Genomic DNA, 17229 nt, shown 5'->3' with positions numbered 1-17229 from the left:
TTAGCCTTCTCTTGCTTATACTTCTTCTTGACAGTATCAATCCTGTTCTTACACTGTATATCAGTTTTAGGGTATTTGCATTGACGAGACTTGTTCACAATCTCAGCTACTTCTTTCCAATGCTGTTGCTTCAATGTTCCTTTACCTGGCTCAGAGAACCGATCTCCCCAAGCGTCGATTAGAACCTTTGTAGCTTCTTCGCTCCAACAATCGTCTCTTCCGCCGCCGCCACCACCGCTTCCTCCTCGTCCGTTTCTGTTACCGCTACCACCACCACCGGTTACAGCAGGAGTATGAACCACTAACGCTAAAGCGTTCCTCGACGGAGACTGAGACGAAACAGAAGCAGCCGTCGGTTTCTTCACAACGGCGACGGTAACGTCGTTTGTCGGCAAAATCGGCGGAGAGGGAGGAGCTTGTGGTGAAAGGGAAGAATCTCCCGGAGAATGAATCGACTGAATCTCGTCGTCTTCCTCCATCGCTTAGCTTGAATTTTTCAGAGAATCTGAGGAATTTTATGCCAAATTGTTTTGGATCTGAGATTCGTTCACCGGCGAGGGGATAAGGTCACCGGCTAGGTGAAATCTCCGTTATTGACCCGATGGTTATGTTAAAAGACGAAAACACCCTTCAACTCCCTTTCTTTTAAAAATAAACGTGAAAGCGAGCGATATCAGAAACCGTGAATATTCGATTTGGTTTTTATTGGTAAATTAACATTATTGCTATATGGTATTTATTCTTTTGCCATTTTTATTGGAAGAAATGAAGAATATTGAATATACACACCCTGACAGCCGACGGATTATGAATTTAATTTTGTTCAATCTCTATATATATATATATATATTTTTGTGTAGTGGACAAAATGAATAAAAAATATTATTATATTTACAAATTACAAATTTGAATTCATAATTTTTTATTTTATTTTAAAAAGCAGCCTCATAGCTCAAACCCGAAATAGAACAATGAGATAAATAAAGTCCAGTGGACTAAAGGCCTAATATAACTGTGAAGGCCCAATAAGAAAAAGAGAGATTTGATGATGGCGTGGAAGCTTTTTGGAAACAGCTCAAGATCACTAGTTCCTTCTAGAATTTAACCTCTGGAACGTTCTTGTATCCTCGATATAATAACAATGGAGCTAAAGTTTCAAATCGGAGAAACAAATCGAGAGAACACGAAGACGATTCAGTTAGAAAAGTTTGATGCTTTAGTTTTCAGAATCGGAGAAAGAAAAAGAAAATGAGTGCTGTTGCGATAAACCACTTGTTCGGCTTCCCGGAGACGATCGAGAAGCTGATTCTCCCGATCGCTCGTTCCGGCGAAGGTAACAATACCGAGTCTCGTGGAGGAGGAAATAACAATATCCCAATCGACATTTTGGAATCTTCCAAAGAATACATATTTTATCTCGACATCCCCGGAATCTCAAAATCCGATATCCAGGTACTTACTTATATAAATCACAAATTGGTTATGAGAATTAGGGTTTTTTGCTGATACGATTTTGTGGTGATGGTGATAGGTGACTGTGGAGGAAGAGAGGACATTGGTGATAAAGAGTAATGGGAAGAGGAAGAGAGATGATGGTGATGAGAGTGAAGAAGGTTCTAAGTACATCAGACTCGAGAGGAGGCTTGCTCAGAATCTTGTTAAGAAGTTCCGGTTACCGGAAGATGCTGACGTGTCTGCCGTTACGGCTAAATATCAAGATGGGGTTTTGACTGTCACCGTTGGCAAGTTACCGCCGCAGCCGCCTAAGCCTAAGACTGTCCAAATCGCTGTTTCTTGAGTATGGTTTCCTTCTTCGTGTTTTTTTTTTTGTGTCCTATCTAGTTTGTAGTTTGTTGTTTTTTTGGATCTGTAAGGACTCTGTTCTGTCTCATGTTTTCTGGTCCATGTCCACAACCACAAGTTTGGATCTATCTTTTAAGGATTCTTGTTCCTTTTGTAAAGCGGTTGTTTCAATAAATTAGATGTTTCAGTTTCCTTGTCTAGTTCCTTTTTAATTAAGAACAGATGATTGTTGTGATGTGAGTATTATCATTAGTTTATTAGCTTGTCTAGTTTATCATTGATTAAGAACATAAAAAAAAGGGATGTTTTAGTTTTTATCGTAACCACAATCTTATATCATGAAAGAGCTAGCTTCGTTAAACTGATAAAGCCAATGATTCTCCATCTCTGATTCCATCTTCTTGATATCATAAAGACTCTCAATTTTTCTCTGTCTAGGTCTCATGGCAGCCATAGCTTCTTGTATATTAGCTAAGATGACTGTAATGTCCAGAGGAAGGACCATAAGCTCCCTGAGATTGTTCGGTCCAACCACTTCCGGATCTGCTCCCCACATTAAATGCCCGACATGAAGGTTGGCTTCTTGCGTCAAATGCTTCCCGTCAAAGAAGATGTATTCTTCAGGCTTGGTGCATACATTGTCGACCGAGCAACCTGTCCCATTGAGAGATCCAGTTCCACAACAAGCAGCGATCCCTGTCTCGAATGCTGCATCATCACACAATATAAATGTCAAAGGTATATGGTGATCGATGATGATTGACGGATGCATACATTATTGTAAGATACTTACTGTAAGTCTTAGACTTGATAACTCTGTTTTGGACCGAGCTGAAGAAGTCGTAAAACGAGTATTGGAAACCATTGAGTTCTCGTGAGAGTTTAACCATGAGCTGCAACAGGTTATTGTTATGTAAAGTTGCCATTTCAGAAGGCAGTTTCACGCATTCTTGAACATCTCCGCTTGCTTGTTTCACGACTGGTAAGCAACCCAACGGTGGCAAGTTCTGCAACGCAAATTTCCTCCCTCCAGCTCCATAAACCGCCTGTAAAATCAACAGATGAAAACAAAATATATAGCGGGAAGAAAAAAACAGATCAACGAGATGTAGCTGCTGAGAGTTTTAACCTTAATTTGTGAATCTATGGTAGTGATGACTTGATCCACAAAAGCTTGTTTCTCATCATCTGAGGGACTTGAATTATTCTTAGCATAGTTCAAGTAATCATCAGACCCAATGTAGAACAAGTAGATAGCTTCAGAGCATGTTTGATTTGTCCATTTGTTCTTGTTTTCCAAAAATTTGCTCACTTGTTGTGACAGAGTCATCTGTACAAAGCATTCAAAAATATCTAAATCTTTTAATCTGAAATTCCTTAGAAATTTGTCTTATAATGAAATTTCTACCATCAAGAACCAAAAGCTTCAACCAGTTATTATACTTATGCAATTGTTTCTAAATGTAACATTGATTTTTGTTTGCACCCAACCCAAGATTTGATTTGACTACAAACTTGATTCCGAAGTCATAAAAAATATATATCCAACAATAAGGCCATCTCCATGACTCCATGGGAATATCTAAGTTAGATACCTGCCCATTAAAATAAATTAAAAATATTTTTTTTAAAAATTTGAGAGAGAAGAGTTGAAAGGTTCTCATCAGATACTTTAGGTATCTAAACCAATAAGGGTGTTCTTAGCAATATAATTTAAAGAAGAAAAAGAAAACTGACCGTCTCCGGAGGAGAGCCGAGAACGGTGGCGTCAGCGACAGCGAAATTAGCTCCGTGAGAAAAATCCGCCGTGGTTTGGAGAATCGGAGAGATATGAGGAATTCCCATGAAATCAGCTGCGAAAAAAACAATAATAAAAAAAACAAAATATCAAATAAAAAAAAACCATATTAGTCATAGATTCTTGAAGTGATCAGTATAATTACCAAGATAATCCGGAACGATAGAACCATCGGACCACCGTCCCGTGGCTTGTCCTACGGTGACTCCATAAGGAGGAAAACTTGCGTCAACTCTGTTCTGAGAGAGAAACTGTTTGTTTCCGGCGTCGTAAAGGCTATCACCGAACACGAAGAGCGTCTGAGCAAAAGAGACGGTGGGGAAGTGAAGTAGAAGAAGAAGAGGTAGTAGAGTAGCGAAGAAGTGAGATTTGAGACTCGCCATTGAAATATCGGAAAGAGAGAGAGAGCTTCGACGTTGGTTACTTAGTTAGAAACCACGAACAATGAAGGAATGAACGTAAACGCATTGATGAAGCTACGTGATCAACGTTTTTTAATTTTTTTTTTAAAAAGAAAATTTACTACTCCTATATTATGTCTTTTCTACGTTATCCCTTTGTTGGTGGCATTATTTATTAAGACTTAAATACACTTTTCAAAACAAATTAAAAAAATAGACATTTTTCTATTTTCTCTCTAATGGAAAGTTTTATTAGAGAAATATTTAGAAAATGACATTTTTAACCTTTTGTTTATTTGATAAATTTGCATAAAGACAAATTTATTTTAAAACTGAACCTAATAAAAATCATCTCAATAACAAATGTATGTTTTAATAATTGATGAATTTTATACATTTTATTTTTTAGACATGACCAAAATAATAACCTAAAAAAAAATTATCTTTATAAATGAATAAATTCTTTTTAATGGATTTATGTGTTTTGAATTTTAGATGTGTGATTGATTTATCCTAAACAACACTAAAACATGTATTATGGATAATTATATCACACATTTCATAAACTTCCCAACATATCATTATTAAACACATTACAATATTTTAAATTAATTTTTAGAAATTTCATAAACTTCCCAAAATTTTAAATTTTTTTTTTTAGTTTTGAATTCTCTATTTTATATTTAGGTTACAGTTTTGAAGAAATAGGGTTTAGTATTTAGAGTGTATGGTTTAGTTTTGAAAATTTATTTAGATGGTACACCAAACCCAGATAGTACACTAAACTCATATGGTACACCCAACCCAGATTGTACACCAGAATTACAGTATTTCACACATTTCAATTTTTTAAGTTAGTTTTTAGATTTTTTATGTTTGGGTTCTCTATTATACATTTAGGGTATAGTTTTGAAGGGATATGGTTTGGTATACAGATTGTAGGGTTTACATTTTGAAATATTAATTAGACAGTACACTAAACCGATATGGTACACCAAACTTAGATGATAAACCAAATCTAAATGGTACACTAAACCTAGATGGTACACTAAATCCATATGGTATATTAGATCTAGATGATACACCAGATTCAGATGGTACACCATATCTAAATGGTACACCAGATTCAGATGGTACACCAGACCCAAATGGTACACTAGAGTCAGATGGTATACCAGAGTCAGATGGTACACCATAGCCAGATAGTACACTAGACCTAGATGATACACCAAACGTAAATGATACACCAAAGATGGTACACCATACTCAAATGATATCCCAGATTTAGATGGTACACCAAAGCTAGATGGTACACCAAAGCTAGATGGTACACCAGATTCATATGGTACACCAGATTCAGATGGTACACCAAAGCTAGATGGTACACCAGATTCATATGGTACACCAGATTCATATGGTACACCATATGATATCCCAAATTCATATGGTACACCAGATTTATATGACACATAATCATGGATATATTGATTATTCTATTTGTTTTTGTTTTATACTCTCTCTCACAAATTATCTATCTCACAAAAGCTAAAAAGTGCCTATTCTTCAAACTTTTTAACAAAAACTGTTTATATTTCCAATTACTTTTCAAAAAAAGTGTTTAATATAGTAATGGACTCTTTTACTAATTTAGTCGACAAGAAAACAAAGTATTACACCATTTTAATGATGATAACTTCATTTTACATCCACTTACATGTTGTGAGCATATGTAAAAATCATTGTTTTATTTAGAAGAGTGTGTTGTGGTAGTACTTATTTCGATCAAATACTAAAATATAATTTATACTCTCTTTGTGTCAAGTGGTTTCACGATCGTTAATTTAACCTTGACATTAGAATCGTTCGCGGACACAAGCTAAGCTAGTCGAGTATTAAATGCAAGTATTAAGTTAAGTATCATCAACTTCAAGCTTGAAAAGTAAACATATGTTCATCGACCGAAACGACGTTTTGTCACGAGTTAACAAAGCGTACCAGTGCAAACCTGTCGCAATTGATAGAATATAGGGATATTCTGTCAACTTCATAGCTAATATCTAGTTTATATTGTTTCATGTATCCCAAATATATATGACATTGATGTAACCTTTATGGCTATTTAAAGCCTGTGAATACAATTATCCTCTCTAAGGGGATTTAATAACTTTCTTGGTATCAGAGTGAGTTCGCTCTTAATATCATTTGCTTCCGTCTCTCTTCTTTCTCTATCTTTCTCTATCTCTCTCTAGCTCTTTCTCGTTATTTATTTTTTTCTTTTTATTATTATTTTTTTTAATCAACTTGGATGCTCCTCAAGGTCTCTATGAGCGTGCCTTTGGTGTCACAAACATCAAATCTCACATCCCGTTCATCCTAGACGTCGACGACCACAACTATGACGCCTGGAGAGAGCTTTTCCTCACTCATTGCCTAACATTTGATGTCCTCGGGCACATCGACGAGACTCTACGTCCGACTAATGCAAACGATGCTGCTTGGTACAAGCGTGATGACTTGGTCAAACTCTGGATTTACGGCACTCTAGCACCAGATTTGTTTCGCTCTTCCTTTAAAACTGGTGGGACATCTCGTGATGTTTGGATTCGTGTTGAAAATCAATTTCGCAACAACAAGGAGGCAAGTGCAATTCAGCTGGACAACGAGCTTCGCACCATGGTTATTGGCAGTGCCGGCCCATAGGTGTATGACGCCTAAAGCACAAAAAAAAATGGTGCCCCTTAACTCAACTATTTTTTCCAAAAAAAAATGAGATGATTCTATTTTAATGAAAAATAGAGAAAGAACAGAGGAGAACACATAAAACACTTTAATATTTTAGTATAATCAGTTAACCACTTACGTTTGCTAAAGATGGCAATATCAAATTATACACCAAAACCACAAGCAATCAACGAAACAACACATCATCAAATAGAAAATAGTTAGTAGAGAATAAATCTACTCGAATGTTAAAATAGAAATTAGTCTAAGTGCATGAACGTTTTAACTTGTAACAAATTATCTACACTTGTAACAAGTTAGTCTATGGATCACGATGACATCCATAACAAATTAACTTGTAAACTAGTTCAATTGCTATTTTTAACCATATAATCTTTATATTATGTAATAAAACAATATTAAGAAATTTAGATAGAACAAAATATTATGGATTAAGATAAAAATAGGAAAAATATAAATGTGGGGCTGGTTTGAACCCCTTACATGACACTAAAAATTAAAAATAAAAGCCACTACACTAAAGGAAGTTTTCTTTATATGATGCCCCTAAAATTTATCTAATATTTGGCGCCTAAAGCCCTCGCTTCATTGGCTTTAGGTCAGGGCCGGCCCTGGTCATTGGCGATCGTTCAATTCAGGAGTACTGTCAGAAAATCAAATCCCTCGCCGACCTACTCACCAATGTCGAGGCCCTAGTAAGTGAACGCCACTTGGTCATGTACCTGCTGAATGGACTTAATGAAAAGTTTGATTACATAATCAATGTAATCAAACACAAGGACCCGTTCCCTACCTTTGAAGTGGCGAAATCGATGCTGGAACTTGAGGAATCACGCCTAAAAAAATCCCTTTCACTTTGCTGTACAACAAACCTCCATCATATGGTCATCTTAGGGTCTTTGGGTGCCTATACTTCCCTTCCTTAAACCATAACAATCTCTCTAAGCTCTCACCAAGATCAACCCCGTGTCTTTTCCTTGGATACCCTTCACAACACAAGGGATATCGCTGCCTGGATTTGAAAACAAAGAAAATCATTATCTCGCGACATGTCCTTTTTGTCGAAGAGAAATTTCCAGCAGCAGATCAACAGCTTCATCATCCTTCCTCTTACACATTCCTCGATGCTGTTGATGATACCCCTACAAATTTCAAAGCAATACTCGAAACACCTATCCACCAACAAACACCAACTCCGACTCTTCCTCCACCAATAACCACAACTTCGAAATCTTCCAATCCTAGCCATACAATGACCACCAGATCAAAATCTGGCATAGCTAAACCAAAACTTGTTCTGTCCCTTAACATCACCACCAAATCACCACTTCCAAAAGGTCACAACCATGCCCTACAAGACCCTAAATGGAATCCTGCTATGACTGATGAATCTGGTGCCATGATTAAGACTAAAAGTTGGAATTTGGTTCCTCGGCCCCCTAAAGTCAATATCGTTCACTCAATGTGGCTTTTCAAACACAAATATGATGCCAATGGAGCTCTAATGCGCCACAAAGAAAGACTTGTAGCGAATGGGAAATCGCAGGAACAAGGGGTTGATTACGACGAGACTTTCAGTCCGGTTGTAAAACCTGCTACAATAAGAGCCGTTTTGGATGTTTGAGTCGCTTTGAACTGGCCTATGCATCAACTGGATGTCAAGAATGCTTTCCTTCAAGGGGACTTGAATGAGACAGTCTACATGCACCAACCACCTGGTTTTGTGAGCAAAGAAATTCCAAATCATGTTTGCAAGCTCAATAAGGCCATTTATAGCTTAAAGAAAGCTCCAAGGGCCTGGAACTCTCGGTTTACACCGTATCTAACCAAGATTGGATTTGTCATTAGCAAGGCCGATAACTCTTTGTTCGTTTACAAAAGTGGTCCTCATCTTGCCTATCTCCTGCTTTATGTTGATGATATAATGCTAACTGCTTCATCTGTCACACTCCTCAAGCGGATAATAGACAGGCTAAAAGATGGATTCCCAATGTCTGATGAGGGGAAGCTTCGACATTTTCTCGGCATCAAAGTTGACTACAACAAACAAGGTATGTTTTTAAGTCAACCTAGCTATGCGCAAGACATTACATATCGTGCGGGTATGTCTGAGTGTAAACCATGCGCAACTCCAGTGGATCTTCAGTCCAAGCTCTCTGCAGCTGATGGGGAACCAATACCAGATCCGACGACTTACAGGAGCTTGGCTGATGCTCTTCAGTACCTCATTTTCACACGCCCAGATATATCATATGCAGTCCACCAAATCTGCCTCTACATGCACGATCTGCGCATCCCACATATGAATGCACTGAAACGAATAATCCGCTACTTGTAGGGGACAATGAAACATGGTCTGCAGCTTGTGAGAGGTGACATTACAACTCTGACAGCTTATACGGATGCAGACTGGGCTGGCTGTCCCGATACTAGACGCTCCACATCAGGTTACTGTGTTTTTCTTGGTTCGAATATTGTCTCATGGTCATCCAAACGGCAACAAACGGTTTCACGGTCTACCTCAGAAGCAGAATACAAAGGAGTGGCGAATGTGGTTGCAGAACTCACATGGCTACGCAATCTACTACGGGAACTACATTTACCACTGCGAAAAGCTTCCCTGGTCTACTGCGACAACATAGGCTCAGTCTACCTAGCCAACAATCCGGTTCAACATCAAAGGACCAAGCATATAGAGTTCGATATCCACTTTGTCCACGAAAAGATAGCCATTGGCGAGGTGAAAGTTATCCATGTACAATGCTCTCTTCAATATGCCGACATTTTCACAAAAGGCTTACCAACCTGCCTTTTCAATGAGTTTCGAGCCAGTTTAACCATCAGAGTCCCGAAGTTTCAACTGAGGGAGGGTGATAGAATATAGGGATATTCTGTTCAACTTCATAGCTAATATCTAGTTTATATTATTTCATGTATCCCAAGTATATAGGACATCGATGTAACCTCTATGGCTATTTAAAGCCGGTGAATACAATCATCCTCCCCAAGGGGGATTTAATAACTTTCAGCAATATATATATCCATCAAAGACAATTTCGTAACTGATCTCTAAATATTTGACGACTAAAACAACCCAATCCGATATATAGTTCAATCTTGCGAACTTGGATTAGATAACATTGGAAAAGAAATGATGAGTTGTATTCAGTTGTTGACAAACAAATTCCATGAGTCGTGACATGTAAAATAGACATCACACTAACAAAAAGTAAATCATTCGCATGCCTCTAGCGTGCCGATTCAACATGTAAAATGGACACCAACATGATTTTTTTTTTTTTTTTTGACGATCAAACCCCATATATTAAGTTATCGGAGATGACTTTCTTCGAAAGAGAGCCAATTAGGTACACGACGAGCTTACATGGGAAAAACAGAAACCTCGTGCTCTTGCACATTTCGCAAGTTTATCGGCACGGATATTATCCTCTCGGGAAATATATCTAATACTAAAATTAGCAAATCTATCTCTGAAATGAATAAAATCCTTCAATTCTGATGAAAAGGTCGGTCAATCCTCGATATTAGATGTCATCCTTAGGAGGTCTGAACAATCCGTAGCAAAAAGGGCTTTATCCAAGTCCAACGCTAATAAGCACTCCATAGCCCAAATAAGGGTATCTAACTCTGCATGTAATGGGGATAAGCTTCTGCGCGATCCTTTTAGCCCCATGTGCAGGATTCTATCACCGATAGACGCAATCCAGCCATGCCCACTCCTATCCACCTCTGTATGCCAAGATCCATCTATAAAGCATACAAGGGATTCTTGAGGAATTGGGATCGAAGGTATGCATGCTTCTACTACCGCTGGTGCTAAGTCTCTGTTATTTGCTCTTCTCCAAACTTCTTCTTCTTGGATAGCTTTCTCCAGTGTATCTTGCGGAGATTCAGAGATATTTTCAAACACTTTCTTATTTCTTGCCTTCCAAATGTACCACATCATCCACGGGAACATTCTCAAGTTTTGATCAGTTGCACCAGAGTCTCTGCCACGCCCATATAGAAAATCGAGGTTGCTATATAGGGAAGATGAAGGGAACACCATAGGATGGGAAGGGATTGTCGATAAAGCCCATACTTGACGTGCTGGGGGGCATTCAAATAGCACATGGTTTATAGTTTCCTCCTCCGCTCCACATCTAGGGCAATCTTTATCTCTACCAATATGGCGATAATGCAGGCGTTGACATGTTGCCAAGCACCCAGTCACACATTGCCAAACGAAATGCTTAAGCTTCCGTGATGTTTTTAACTTCCATGCTTGCGCCTTAAGTGTCGTAACACTAGGTCCCTGAGAAGGGAGGTCGCAAGCAGGGCGAGAGATTGCTCTCGCGGCTTCGTATCCAGATTTAACGGTATAATTTCCAGACTTTGTCAGAGTCCAAGAATAGCCGTCCCTCGAGGCATTCAAGCTCGGTTTAATCCCCAAAATAAGGGTAATTTCTTTCGGGGGGAAGAGTTCCCGAAGACGTTCAATTTTCCACTTTTTTGTGTTGAAATCTATCAAGGTGTTAACACAAATCAAAGGATTTCTCTCACTAGTTAAACTTTGGGGTGGCCGTGCTGGCGTATCTGGGATCCATGGTTCAGTCCAGATGCACGTATTAAAACCCGAGCTTATGGTCTTACGAATTCCGTACGAAAGAACCTGCTTTGCTGCCAACATGCTCCTCCAGCCATACGAAGGTCGATTTGATACTTGTATCTCTAATGGACTACAATATCGAAAGTATCTCCCTTTTAGAACTCGGCTAAGAAGGGAATCTGGATATCTCAGCAATCTCCATAGTTGCTTTGCCAAAAGGGCAAGATTAAATTCTTCTAGTGTTCTAAAGCCTAGCCCACCTTCCGAAAGTTGAGTACACAATTGCTTCCATGATATCCAGTGTAGTCCTTTACTGTCTGCTTTATTGCTCCACCAGAAATTGGCTATCGCGCTAGTTAGTTTTGAGCATATAGCTTTTGGTAAGAGAAAACACGACATTACATATGTCGGAATTGCTTGCGCCACTGATTTGATCAGGACTTCCTTGCCTCCCTTGGATAGAAATTTCGAAGTCCATAAGTTTACCTTCTTATGGAGTCTATCCCTCACGAATGCAAAGACTTGTGCCTTTGACCTATGAATCTTCTCAGGGAGACCCAAGTATGTACCTATGCCTCCTTCTTGTGATATCCCAACAATAAATTTGATCTCTTGACGTATATGGGACGGGACCTCGGTTCCAAACATGATGGAAGATTTGGAGAAGTTAATTTCTTGTCCAGACGTCTCACCATAAAAGCGGATTATATCGATAATTTCCTTGCATTGCTGAGGATCGGCTCTGCAGAAGAATAAACTGTCGTCTGCAAAAAGTAAGTGGGAAACACGTGAGCTTGCGTTTGAAATACGTAAACCCTGGATCTTTCCCTCTCTTTCGGCGTTCCTAATTTGAGCAATTAAGGCCTCAATACAAAGTATAAATAGGTATGGAGAGATTGGGTCCCCCTGACGAATCCCACGTGTTGGCCTAATTCGTCCCTTGGGATCTCCATTGATCAAAATACGGTAGGAGACGGAAGTAATGCATTGCATTATCCAACCCACCCATTTTTGATCAAATCCCATTTTTTCCATCAAAGCTCTTAAGAAATTCCATTCCACCCTATCATAAGCTTTACTCATGTCCGTTTTTATTGCCATAAATTTTTTCCGGTTGGCCTGATTAGAACGGAGGGCATGGAAGTTTTCTTGAGCAATGAGGATATTATCTGTGATTAATCTTCCTGACACAAAGGCAGATTGGGTCTCAGATATAAGTTCCGGCAAAAACTTCTTGAGACGTAAGCTCAGAATTTTTGAGATGACCTTATAGCTCACATTACACAAGCTAATAGGGCGAAATCTTGACATTTCACGAGGTCGTTCTCCTTTCGGGATTAAACATATATTTGTCTCATTTAGCTTGCCATCAAAAATTCCTGAGCTAAAAAAGTTCTTCACCATCTTAGTGAGATCGCCTTTTATGGTTTCCCAAAAGTTTTGGAAGAACAAAGCAGTCATCCCATCCGGTCCTGGAGCCTTTCCCGGATTCAGGGAGAACAAAGCTCGTTTGACCTCCTCTTCTGAGATTTCTTTTGTGAGATGCTCATTCATGTCAGGTGTGACCAATGTAGGTACATCCTTTATGGCCAATGTAGGGTCGTTCGCATTCGAGGAAGAAAATAGATTGTCAAAATACTCCACCGCTACTTTTTCTATCCCTTCTTCTGTATCAACCCAAACTCCAAGTTGATTAAGGATACCAGTGATCTTGTTCCTTGCCCTTCTTTGTTTTGTGGAAGCGTGGAAGAATTTTGTATTTTTATCTCCTTTTGCAAGCCAAAGTTCTCTGCTTTTTTGGTGCTAGTATGCTTCTTCTTCCCTATAGGCCTCACAGAGCTGCCATTTTAGGTTGAGGAGAGTTTCCGACGATGCTTGATCATCTTCATAGGTCTCATCAATCTTTTTTTGGAGATCTTTAATCAATTTTTCTGAATTTGTTTGATTATTTTTCTTCCAAATGGAGATAGCTCGTTTGCAATTCTGGATTTTTTTCATGATGAATCGTTCGATGGATATTTCATCACCTCCCCATCCGTCTAACACCGCCTCTTTGAGGCCTGGCTTACTAATCCACCTCTTGTCAAACATAAACCTTCTCAAATACTTTTTTGGACGTGTTAGTATTGATGCAAGGAGAGGACGATGGTCTGAACCCCACATCTTCAAGTACTCCACATTAGTGTGGGAAAAGATATTGTTCCACTCTTCATTTCCCATGGCTCTATCCAAACGACACTAAATCTTACCATTTGACCGTTGACCAATCCATGAAAATTGATTACCTTGGAAAGGAAAATCGATTAATCCACATGAATCAATCATAACACGAAATGGTAAAAAGGATGATTCTGATCTCTTTTTTCCTCCTCTTTTTCGTGATTCCTGGTTATTTCGTTGAAATCCCCAATAATAAACCAAGGCTCGGATCTGGTAACTCCGATACGCATTAGACGTTCCCACACATATCCACGATTTGCGGGAATAGGGTCACCATAGATAAAAGTCATAAAAACTCGGTTTCCATTAATGATTGTTTCGATGTCGATCAATCGATCATCTAACAACAAGAACTTAACCGGATAGTCCTTTGAATAGAAAAGGGCTAAACCTCCACTTGTACCTTCAGGCTCAACTGTTTGGAGGTTTTCGAATCCTAAATCAACTTGCAAAGATTGCAGAAACGTCTTATCGTTTTTAGTCTCAGATAAAAACATGAAACCTGGTGAGTATATTCGACACATCTCTCCCAGTCGACGAAAAGTCTCTTTAGCTCTCGCCCCTTGGCAATTCCATGCTATGGTTCTCATAAGTTAGTTCCGGAGGGAGAAAAAAACCCCACCGTACTAAACTTGCAACTCGGAATTGTAACCTTTGCTGAAATATACACTTCACTAAGAAGGAAGTATGAAGACTTTTTCAATAGGTCCATTAACAAAGAAACACCACATTGTCCCATTAGCATGGGGGAAAAAAATTGTCCTATAATCATCTTAGGGGGAGGTATTGGTTTAGGATTTAGAAAGAATTTTAATGACTTTAAAAGTTAGGTAAAATATGTTGTTATTCAATCAAGACTTTTAAAAACTCTTTAAAAATTTGGTGTTATTGGTTGTGGATTTGTAAAAAGTTATCTAAAATCTTGATAAATCTAGTGTTATTGGATTAAGAGTTTTATAAAGTCATTAAAAGTTTTATGTTATTCAAGTAAAACAAAAGAATCTTGGATTGTTAATGAATTCAAATTTTATGTTATTGGTTTAGGATTTTATATCATTTCCTTCATAACAAAAGTCATGAAAACTCTTTCATCAAATAGAAAGATTTTACAAGATTAGAAAAAACAAATCATCAAGATTTTAAAAAACTTCCTAAACAATCTCTTAGAATCCTTCATTTTTAACTTTCAATTTTCTATGATTCTAACAATCAGAAAGAACATAAAAGTTATTAAAATTCTTTCTAAATCCTAAACCAATACCTCCCCATTAGCCAAGAACTGGTCCATCTTACATAAATCATTTGTTAGCACCAAAAACTTAAGAATTATTCTATGGCCCATCCCAAATAGGGTTTCATTTGTTAAAAGACTCGGTTTTTTAACACCGGAGCAAAGGCGACGGTTAACCGGAGGGAAGAGAGGGAGCATCGGAGTAGTTTTCCGGGATGGTTGAGTCGATCTCACCCTCGACTGGTAGGGGACTCTTCTAATTATTTTCCGGGTCCGTGGTAACAGAACTGGAGGGAAGATGTCACAGGCACCAGAACTAGGAGATCTGGGTATGTAATTGGGGAGAGCAGCGGAGATGTAAGCGGATTCAAAGGAGAAATAGTAATTAGTTGAGATGATTCTCTTCCCCTTGATGGAGATGGCAGAAGACGTATCACCGGCGGCGCAGCAGAGGACGAATCGCCACCACCAGTATGAAGCTTCAGGTGTACATCCCGAGAAAATCAACCTACCCAGAAGTGGGTCACAGTACCAGAGGCAGACTGTGATTTTTGGGTTAAAATTGTTGGAAATCCAAACTACAACAGATAGAATGGAGAAGATTGAAATGTGATTTCTCTCCATGCAGGAGGATTTAGCTATTGATTTCAGATCTGACGATGACCCGTAGTGGAGGCTTAGATCCATTGGGTTTGACAAGGCATAGACCACCGAGAGAAGAAGAGACATCCTTGAATGTTTTAGTAGCCAAATTTTCTTCACAAGTGTGAGAATAGTTAGGTGAGAATCTCCCCACACAAACCTAATTTGACACAGAGGGAACTCATGAGGAAGCTTCGTTGAACTGAATATATAATTACAGCATTGTAAGTTGGACTCTGCAATTTGCAGGAAAAGTTTCCAAGAGAGATAAAGCCTTTCTTTAGGAAGAAGGAGATGTGGAGGAATAGGATGATGGATGTGATAAATATTCATCCGAGAAATAAGAAACCAAGCTCAGATCTAAAAGCTAGATTCAAAAAAGTTTTGAACGAAGCGGAGATGTGGAATCGTGTCTGAGAGGTTTTTTCTCTCTCCATCAAGAGATAGGACACCAACATGATATAAACAGAAACTTTGGACTTACGTTGAAGCAATGTATCTTTTATATATATATTTGTTTGTCTCTTACAAGGAAAAAACTTAAATTAGGACTAATCTTTTCAACTGCATCCGCTTCCCGTTGAGCTTCAACCCCATTCCAAAACCCTGAATACCTTACCTTAAAACCTTACCAAATAAATAAGTTGGCCACTTTGGCCTCCAATCATTTTTTTTTCGGTTCTAGAACTGAATCTACACTCTTTCTTCCTATATGTTACGGTTTTATGGCAACATATATATTCTTCATTTGACGTATTAAAACAGTATCATGGTTCTTTTTAAGAGGGCGAAAAGAGTGTGGATAAAAGTAATACTTAATAGTCAAATGAATTACTTTTTTTTTTATCCACGCTCTTTTCGCCCTCCCAAAAAGAACCGTGATACTGTTTTTTTTTTTTCTTTTTTTCTAAAAATCCAATTTAAAATCGGCAAATGGAAAAGAATATATACTGTATATAGTCTAATATGGAATGAAACTGAGCTATATTTGCTAACCAACGTAATATAATTCGTCATGTATGACATTGTCCGACTAAGTATTGTTCATCTTGAATATCCATTTATCTCATGTTTACTTTCAAATTTTTCTAACCCGATATTCATGCATAAAACTACATATGATCCAATAAGATAAAAAGATTGGGTTAGATAATTTCCGGATCCAATTTTTCTGCCAACCCTTGATACAATATTGTAACTTTATCTATGGTTCGGCTGATAAATAATAAATAACAATTCCTGCTTATCTTATAGTCTTATTGTACAACGTTTTTCTTTTGTCAGCGCTACACATTAAATTAAGAAAAATGCATGCAGAGATTGGCTTTTCCAGTCTTTTGAGGAATAGATCAATAGACTTCAGTTACCTTCAAAAGACGGGGTACATGTTTTTCCTAGCTTGTCTAATTTTTACTTTTAATAGTAATCGAAAAATGTGGATACATTCATGGACCGGTGGTGGTGGTCCTGGCGGACTTGGTGGTGGTAGTTGAGAACTAAAAAATGTGAGTACAAGTCTTTCCTCTTAACTGACATGTTCTTCATGACTACAAGTCTTATCTTCTAACTAATAATTTATCAAAAATGCAAAACTAATTTAGTTACGCTTTCTGTTGTCACAACTTGATCCGTGATTTTGGGGTTTCTCCCTTAGAAACTAGTATGTCATACTATTATCTGGATTAATTATTTACTCATTCTGTTTTTTTTTTACTCAAAATGTGAATAAATGAAATGGATAATCCAGATACAAAAAGCTAATATAGCTAGAAGGAACAAAGGG

At 38.1% G+C, this 17229-nt stretch overlaps 4 protein-coding genes across 5 annotated transcripts in view; 2 read left to right on the top strand and 2 right to left on the bottom strand.

Annotated features, from left to right (window-relative positions):
• Positions 1-688, bottom strand: part of LOC104742927 (trihelix transcription factor ASIL1-like) — a gene marked incomplete in the record, with an annotated part of 2014 nt that extends 1326 nt beyond the window's left edge. The window contains 1 exon segment of the mRNA XM_010464010.2: positions 1-688. Coding sequence (XP_010462312.1) covers positions 1-479 — 479 coding nt within the window.
• Positions 1131-2364, top strand: LOC104742921 (17.4 kDa class III heat shock protein). Of its 2 annotated transcripts, XM_010464005.2 has the most exons (3): positions 1131-1452; positions 1532-1798; positions 2242-2364. In XM_010464005.2, the coding sequence occupies exons 1-2, from the start codon at positions 1249-1251 to the stop codon at positions 1796-1798; spliced, it is 471 nt and encodes a 156-aa protein (XP_010462307.1). In that variant the 5' UTR covers positions 1131-1248; the 3' UTR covers positions 2242-2364. The 2 variants fall into 2 exon arrangements, with proteins under 2 accessions (XP_010462307.1, XP_010462306.1); XM_010464004.1 differs by lacking the exon at positions 2242-2364 and having other exon boundaries at positions 1532-1995.
• Positions 1802-4071, bottom strand: LOC104742922 (inactive GDSL esterase/lipase-like protein 25). The gene is made up of 5 exons (XM_010464006.1): positions 3747-4071; positions 3541-3656; positions 2933-3133; positions 2597-2849; positions 1802-2511 (listed from the first exon to the last, which is right to left on the bottom strand). The coding sequence occupies exons 1-5, from the start codon at positions 3982-3984 to the stop codon at positions 2135-2137; spliced, it is 1185 nt and encodes a 394-aa protein (XP_010462308.1). The 5' UTR covers positions 3985-4071; the 3' UTR covers positions 1802-2134.
• On the top strand, positions 7997-8368 carry LOC109128752 (uncharacterized mitochondrial protein AtMg00820-like). The gene has a single exon (XM_019235638.1). The coding sequence runs from the start codon at positions 7997-7999 to the stop codon at positions 8366-8368; it is 372 nt and encodes a 123-aa protein (XP_019091183.1).

This window comes from Camelina sativa, chromosome 14 (genome assembly GCF_000633955.1).
Source record: "Camelina sativa cultivar DH55 chromosome 14, Cs, whole genome shotgun sequence".
Lineage (NCBI taxonomy): Eukaryota > Viridiplantae > Streptophyta > Magnoliopsida > Brassicales > Brassicaceae > Camelina > Camelina sativa.
The sequence above is the reverse complement of the archived record's forward strand: the minus strand, read 5'-3'. Positions and strand labels throughout refer to the sequence as shown.